This window comes from Colobus angolensis, unplaced genomic scaffold (assembly GCF_000951035.1).
Source record: "Colobus angolensis palliatus isolate OR3802 unplaced genomic scaffold, Cang.pa_1.0 Scaffold369, whole genome shotgun sequence".
Taxonomy (NCBI): domain Eukaryota; kingdom Metazoa; phylum Chordata; class Mammalia; order Primates; family Cercopithecidae; genus Colobus; species Colobus angolensis.
In genome coordinates, this window is record NW_012117032.1 from 2,063,720 (window position 1) to 2,072,210 (window position 8,491).

General features: G+C 33.9%; 1 protein-coding gene across 3 annotated transcripts in view; it reads left to right on the plus strand.

Moving 5' to 3' along the window:
* PIGN (phosphatidylinositol glycan anchor biosynthesis, class N) overlaps window positions 1-8,491 on the plus strand; it is a 150,680-nt gene that overhangs the window by 39,946 nt on the left and 102,243 nt on the right. For all 3 annotated transcript variants that reach the window (XM_011953602.1, XM_011953604.1, XM_011953605.1), the window contains 5 exons: window positions 386-510; window positions 1,634-1,764; window positions 2,720-2,836; window positions 5,412-5,452; window positions 8,277-8,336. In XM_011953602.1, coding sequence (XP_011808992.1) covers window positions 386-510; window positions 1,634-1,764; window positions 2,720-2,836; window positions 5,412-5,452; window positions 8,277-8,336 — 474 coding nt within the window. The remainder of the gene's footprint in view (window positions 1-385; window positions 511-1,633; window positions 1,765-2,719; window positions 2,837-5,411; window positions 5,453-8,276; window positions 8,337-8,491) is intronic.

Consider the following 8,491-nt stretch of genomic DNA (forward strand, 5'->3'; position numbering starts at 1 on the left):
AAAAAAAAAAAGAAAAAAAAAAAATAACAAATGATTCTTAAACTGGTAACACTATTACTATTTTATTTTTGGCTCTTGCCAAAATATGTCTTCAATCTGCTGTATTTTATTAAGTTAGATGTGAGATTAACAACATTATGAGATCTCTATGAAATTATGATCCCCTTTCTAACACCTTTTTTTGGCCTTCTTATAACAAACAGCTAACTCATTGAACATAGATGTCTGAGCTGATAGCAAAGACGTTGTGTTGGTAGGTCACAGATTTAAATAACGTGAGATAATTTAATTTTGTACTTATGCATAAATTTAAATGTTTTCATCAGTATTATTTTTAAAATAAAACAAATGAACTAAATATTTTTAACTCATTTTTTATGTGTAGGACTTCTTTCATCATGCCAGGAACAACCAGTCTTTGTTTTCTAAAATAAATGAAGAGAAAATAGTTTTTTTCTTACATTTATTAGGAATAGATACAAACGGACATGCTCATCGACCATCCTCGAGGTAATTTAATGCATGCTATGTTTAATTGTATTTTTTAGGGGAAACATCTATTCTATTGAACTTTTAAATTATTATAATGTTTTCTTTGGAATTATAACAACAGAGCTAATATTTTAAATAACTACTGTAATGTATATTAAGTTCTTGATTATATGAGATTTCTGATGTAGTGGTTTAAATTATATGTGCTGTGTCCAGATGACACATCAATATAAGTAAAATATATCCTGTACATATTCCATAATCTTCATTTACTGAAGCAGGGAAAAAAATTATCTAAAATATCTATATATTTTAGAAATATTTTCAGTGAATCTTGAAAATAAAAGCATTCTATGGGTATTAACTTTTATATCACCAAAAGATGTAATTATCTATTCCTTGTGTATTCCATTTAATTAGTATTGTATCTAGCAAATAAATTGTATAAATTTTTGTATACCATAATTCAGTAACACTCCTTATATATAACAGCAAATATTTTTCTCACTTTTGAAGACCATAAGTAAAAGGAAGATACCATGTTATACTCTTATTTCTTATTTTGCATTTGGTTTAGATTAGCCTAACAGTAGCTGTAAAACCTATTGGGTTAGCTACCAGTAATGAATACCTCACAATCCCCTTCTTAAACGTGAGGCACTGTTGTAATTGATGGAATATTCGTATCGAAAGAACCTTGTTCAGTATGGCAACCTCAAATATAATGTGTTCAAAGCGTGCTATTATATTTTATATCACAAGCACTTTAGGGAATGAAAATATTCTATACTTGAAATGATACTTTTAATGTGGCCAGAAGAGTATAGTTTATGTAGTGAGAGTGAGAGACATGAAAGTCATCTATCTCATTTAGGACTTAAAAGGGTTTATTAAAATATATTTGTTAATCAGTCCCCTCCTTTTAAATCATTTTTGAAAACTATTTTGGGTTATTTTGCTTCATTAAAAGGAGAAAAAAATTATTTCAGCAATCTAGAGTGCTCTGATTTTAAAATATTAAAGATGAAATCTAAAAGCATTTCAGAAGTTACTGATTTTGAATGTAATAAATCCACATTGAATACATTTGATTTCTCCAAATTAATTTAATTTGTTCCTCTGTTTCTTTATAATAACATAGAGACTACAAGGATAATATTAAAAAAGTTGATGATGGAGTTAAAGAAATCGTGTCTATGTTTAACCATTTCTATGGAAATGATGGGAAAACAACATTTATCTTTACCTCTGACCATGGAATGACAGACTGGGGTTAGTGTGTCTTTAATTGATATGTACCTTACAATTAAAGTAGTGATAAATGTAGCTGGCAAATATTTTATAATATTGAGAGGATTAGATGTCTTGGTGTATACAAAGTGTCTAGCACATAAATTTGTGCTTAAAATGTTAGCCTAAAAAACAACTGATCTTATATAAAAAGTATTTTCTCTAACTAAAAAACGAATATATTCTCATTTACAAATGAGAAACTAGAGGAAAGTGGAGAAGAAAATAAAAAGTAACTATTATTTATCTACAGAGAATTAAGTGTATATGTTGGCAGAGGGAGTGGTGTTAAGATGGTGTTACTGAGGGACTGATGGCTGCTGAAATTCTGTCCCGGATAAGCCTGTGCACCTTGTGAGATTCCCAAGGCAAATGCAATGTGTGCGCAGAGAACAAAATAAAGCAAAGATGACATTTTTTTTTTCAAAAGCAAATCACAATATGAATTTCTAGTGATTTGAATTCCACTTTATAAAGGACTTCTTTTGGCTCTACCTGCCAGAGTGGCCTGGAAGAAAAAGACCTGGAGACCTTGCCATCTTCTCCAGAACAGACTAAGTCTCTACTGCTTGCCCCAAGCTTGGGTGGTTACTGCCCAAGGGAGCTCTCTGTTCTTCCTGTCTGCAGTGCTACTCTGGCAGCAGCAACATTTCTTCCATGTCTTATTGTTATTATTTCTATTCTTTCAAACATAGTTACTCAGCAGGCATTCTGGTTTTTTTGTTTTAGTTTTTGCCTGTTTGTTGTTGTTTCTCTAACTTGCTTTATAGGAATATTGCCAAACTAATTGTCATAAAAGATTGTAACCATTTGGTAATGTAGTCACCATAATTAATGATATATGGATCAACTCTTCAAAACAAACTGTTTAAAAAATATTTAGTTGTAAGTTAGTTCTTCTATATTTGTCTTATTATTCTTGGTATCTTGTTTGTAGGTTCCCATGGGGCTGGCCATCCCTCAGAGACTTTAACTCCTTTAGTCACTTGGGGAGCCGGAATCAATTATCCCCAAAGAGTATCAGCTCAGCAATTTGATGATTCATTTTTGAAAGGTACAAGCATTTCTTTACTGTGTTTATAAATACAGCCTCTTAAAATAAGAACAAAGTTTAATTTTTTAAGAAATCACTTTTCAAATTTTAGTTGTAAATCCCTCATTTTGACATTTGTGCCGTTACTGTTTCTATGCAAACACTACAAGGGATTGTTGGTTTTCTCTTCTCAAAGAGCCATTTGTTGAACCCTTCCCAGCACACCACTGCTAATAACTAGACCTTTCTGAATGTCTCAGCTGATACACTGAACTTTCGATGTTCTTTTATTCATTTATTAATTAATTTGAATGTGAGGTAGAGTAAATAAAAATTAAATAAGAGGAAATTTAAGGTTTCATAGAGGTAAATTATCAGTTTGATTGAGATTTTTCAACTCAAGCAAAGTACATACTATCAGTTACAAAATCACACTACCTACAAGATATCTCTATTAGATAAAAAGCAAGAGGTAGTACTGAGCTATTTCAACCCTAGGCCCTAATGAAGTCAGAAGAGCACAGTGAATAATGCACTCAATAGCATGTCTTCAGTAAGTAATGGTGCATTTTTCAGAGGGCGATTTCTTATATATTTGTAAGTGCTGATGGAGAGCATCATGCCAAATCACAGGTCCACAGAGGAGACATTGACAAAGGGCCAGAACAGTGCAACCAGTACACTGTCATTATTATTTCCAGATTTATTTAGGTATGAAAGAAAAAGAAGCTAGAGGACTCTTTTTTTCATCTACTGTATATCTTTGAGATAGCTCCTGCTTTCTCAGAACTTAACATTCTAGTAGGAGAATTAAAGCGATTATAAACAAAACTTACACGTTATGATAATTTTATGAAGAAAATCAGGGTGATATGATAAAAGAGGAGGTAGGCCCAGGTTTCTTTCTCCACCCTGTGCCCCACAGTTTCTTTAGAGACAGGTTCTTGCTGTGTCTCTAAAGGAATGGAATGGGCTGGAATGTAGTAACTGTTAACAGGTTCACAGGCCAATCGTAGCTCACTACAGACTGGAACTCCTGGGCTCAAGCAATCTTCCTGCTCCAGCCTCCCAAGTAGCTGGAACCACAGGTGTGTACCATGCCTGACTCAGTCTCCCATGTTTTTATTAAGATATTTAGCAAAGGAGGCAAAATGGATTAGTTTTAAATGTATAGCTTTATGAATTTTACCTGCATATATATGTACCATGTAATCTCCACCCAGATTCGCTATACATTTGCAGTACCCTAGAATTTTCCCTTATGGAGCAGGATACATTTTATAGAGTGGGCTAATAGTACATCTCTTCACAGTTAGGATAAGAGGGAGCCATTCATATGAAGTTAGGGTAGGAATGTTGCAGGCAGAGGGAATAGCAAATGAAGAGGCAAAAAATACAAAGAGCTTAGCTTGTTCGAGGAACAGAATTGGAAGGCTGATTGTGGCTGAGCACTATCAGCTAGAAGCAGAGTATAATGAGTTGAGAGGTTGGAGAGGTAAACAAGAGGTAGATCATTTGACGTACCAAACCCTGGGTAAGGAGAGCACGAAGTATGTTCTGAGTACAATGCTTTATCATTAAAACCTGTTAGAGCATTGCCAACATTCCAGTTTGCCATAGGAGCTACCTTTCTGACTGCTCTGTGATAAATGGATTAGATTGGATCAAAATAGAAAGTAAGGTAAATAGTATGTTTGTATTTATGAGATTTAACTTTATTTTGGCATTTGATTTCTCACTGAATTGATGATTTAGAATCACATGATTTCAAGAATTTTCACAAAATAAATGCCTTTTTTCTCATATGAATATTAAATATACATTTTAGAGAAAAGGAATGTGCACTTTTTCATCAGCTGATTGTTGTGAATTTTTGGCAGTTGACTAGTAGAGTCAGAAACATATTTTTAAACTTTAATTAGCTTATCAAATGAAATTTTATTATACAATATCTTATCACTCTTTTGGCAGTATATCCTAAAGCCATTAAATCAAAACTTGGTCTCTCATAATCACTTGTTTCGATTTCTGTTTGATGCAATTTCTGAATTTATGTGTAGCAAAATGGAAGAATGAGCCTATCTTTGAAGGCAATTTTAGTAATAACTCAATATACAATGTTAACATTTGTGATTAGTGACTACAGGAATATCACAACTACAGTTTTAAGTGTTTTGGGAGCAACTGCCATCACAGAAAAAAAGAGAAGCTTGAATTAATTAACTTCCTATCAGTTGCTTTAATAACTCTCTCGAACAGGATTTTAATGAGTTGTCAATGCTGACAGTTGTTACCATTGTGCTTTTTCACTTCCATCTTTCCTTCCTCAGCCTCTGATATTTTGAAACAATTATCTCCCAAAGAGCATTTAAGAAGCTTAATAAATCATCACAGGAAACACCAAATATTTACTTTTTAAAAAATTATTTTAAAAAATACACCTTTACCTTTAAGCATGATTTTTATTCATACTTGGCTTAAAATAGACATTTCTAATACCTATGTTTTCCGTAAGTATTGGGCACTCCTAAAAATCAAAGGATTTATTCTTTTTTAAATCTTAACATCAGATCTTGTGTCTGATTTTATCTTTCAGAGTGGAGATTGGAGAACTGGAAGAGGCTAGATGTCAATCAGGTATCCATTTCGATTTTATTACATTCAAATTTAATTTTATCTTCTATAAGGAGGTTAGTCAAAAACTATAAAAAGTAGATAATATTGACAAATTCTTTTTCAAAACATTTCAGTTACTAAGGGGAATTCTTTTAGTGCAAATATTTTAGCTCAACTAATCTCTCTTGTGGCAAAACAAACAAAACTTCAAGTGAAAATAAAAGACTTCTTCCAAATAACACTGGATAGTTATTTGTTATGTAAATTGAAGTTTGCATGCCTGCTAAATTTCTGTGATTGCTTTTCATGATTGTATTGCTTAATTTAAGCACAGATCTATTAAAATTCCTGTTATGGGTTTCTTTCCTATAGTATGTCAGTTACATTTTCTTTTTGTTAACACACATTTTACCTTTACTTCTAACCAGCAGCCTTACAAATGCAATGGGAAAAAAGTGATGAGATTATAAATTACTCAGCTAGAAACCTTCTGTTAGAGGAAAATGTATAGCCAGTCTGATAAAGTTAGACTAGTAGCATTGTCTGTAAATATGAAGCACAGAATTGTCATTGTTAAAAACATGCTACTTGAATAGTCATTTTCGCTATTTATAGAAGGTATAGCATCATTGGGATATGGCTTCCAAAGTGGCAGGAGTATCTTGCCTTCCAGGTCACCACACAAGCTGAGATTACTTACTGTGGTGGACAAACCAAGGTCTAGGGTCTCACTTTCAGACCTGTGGTTGTAGAAACTTGTTTCTTCCCAGCATAATAAGAATAGTCTTCTCCCAGGATAGATGCATACTACCCAAGTATATGAACATGAACATATTAAGTCAGAATAGCAATTTATTAATTTGCAATTAAAAATCACTGTCAAAAAGACAGGAATGACTTGAAGATCACAAAACAAGAACATCTCTTATTCATAGCCAGACCAGATCATAATCAGCAATTGAACATAGATTCAGTCACTGCTCTCTGAATTGTCAGTCTGTTGGCGAACATTCCTGCTTCAGATCTCCATCAAATGAGAATCTCTTCTTCTATTCATTCCTTCTACTAACACTGTGATGTGTCTGTGGTGTGTTTCAACTTTGTACTAAGTGTAAGTATTTAGTGGTGAGTAAAGGCAGACTTAATCCCTGTCCTGGGAAATTTATACCTTAGGGGTAAGAACAGATACTCATCAGTCTGTTGTACAAATACATGTAAACTTGAAGCTGCGGTAACTACTACAAAAGAGATTTGTGCAGCAGTGAGACTGTAGAGTGGATGTATGTGATAGACTGTGGTCAGCAAAGGCTTCCTGAGAAGTCGAGGATTGAGCTAAGATTCATGAATAAGCAGGAATTAGCAGGCCAAGGCAGTAGGAGGAGGGCTTTTCAGGCAGAGGAAATGCATACACTAAGTTCTGGTGAGAGGTCACATGGTGTATTAAAGGGTCTTGAAGAAAGCCGTTATACAGCAATAGAAGCCATGGGGTGGTGTGAGGCAGAAGAAGGGAGGCACAGACCCTTCAGGGTCTCATGGGCCTTGTGAACTTAATTCTGAAAGTTCAAAGAATCCTTGAAGAGTTTGAAGCCTAGAGAGTGACACGATGTGGTTTTTTGTGTGTGAGAGAATTTCCCTGGCTGCAGCGTGGAGAAGAGATAAGAGGTGGCTGACAGTGGATTCTGAGGGAAAAGGAAAAGGCGACTAGAAAGACTTTGGAGATTTCCAGTTTTCTGCAGGATGGTACTTGGAGGACAGTCTAAATAGTAGCAAGTGAGAAAGATTGAGAGCCTAGGAACAAACTTGATGAATTCCAACTTTAAGTGAGAGAGTAGTGAAGGTATCTGAAAAGGAGGAGCCAGTGAGATAGAAGAAACTCTGCTGTGTGGTGTTGAGGCCAAGAAAGGAGTGGCCTATGCCATACTGCTGAAAGGTCTAGTAATGCCAGCAGCACTTGTAGCTATCATTATCACAGGCTTATTATGTGCCAAGTACTTTATAAGTTTTATCTCATTTAATCCTGTCATACCTCCTGTCATAAATACAAGGGAAAAACTTGTATTTTTTTTTTAACTGATAAAGAAATCGAGCAATTGGAGGGTTAAAAAACCTGCCTGAAAATTTGAAGCTGGGCATTCTCAATTCCGAGTACTTCATTGCCTGAAAAATGATAAGGACTTATATAAACATAGTCAATTAGATTTAGAAAATGGGTGGTTAACTCTCTTAGAGAGAGCAGTCTATGGAATGATAAAAGGTCAGAGTGAGCCACGGTGGGCAGAAGAGTGATGGGAAGGTGAGGAAGTGAAGATAGAAAAAAGATGAACAAGTCTTCCGAGAAAATGACCTTGAAGAGGAGATATCCAAAATGGTATTTGGGATCTTTTGACTAAAGAGCCTCTTCTCTGGTTTATGTCTTTTCTGGACATCACTGGCTGGTCACATCTCCTTCTGATACTTTGTTTTTCTAGTTAATATATACATTTCTCCAGTTAAAGTCTACTCTTGATATTCATTTTATGTCTAAATAAGGCATCCTTGTATAATACTGAAAAACTGTTACATAAAATGGTCAAATTCTTAGCTAATAGGATAAGTAATTTTTTGTTTTAGTATGTTTTACATTTAGGGCTTTTACTGGTTTCTTTTCAAAATTTTTTTGTAGGTTCATATATGTCTAGCAAATGACACTTTTAGAGATTAATATCTTTTTATATTAAATACATGTTTGAAGGTAACTGAGTATAACAAATATGCTGGTTATATTCCAAAATATGGTTGTATTACATTATTTAATTTCTTTGTTGATGTCCATAGACTTCTTAGAATTGAGCTTTTTTATTTGTAGGCTGATATTGCACCATTGATGACTTCCCTTATTGGAGTTCCCTTTCCTCTTAACTCAGTGGTAAGGAATAAAATTTTATTATCAACTCTCAGTATAAAAAAAAACTATTGCGCAGTAAAATTTACTCTTTTTTATGTGTTTCTGAATAATCTGGGAGTCTTTTTTTTTGTTGTTTTTTTTTTTTAGGCGGGGTCTTGCTGTGTTGCCCAGGCTGG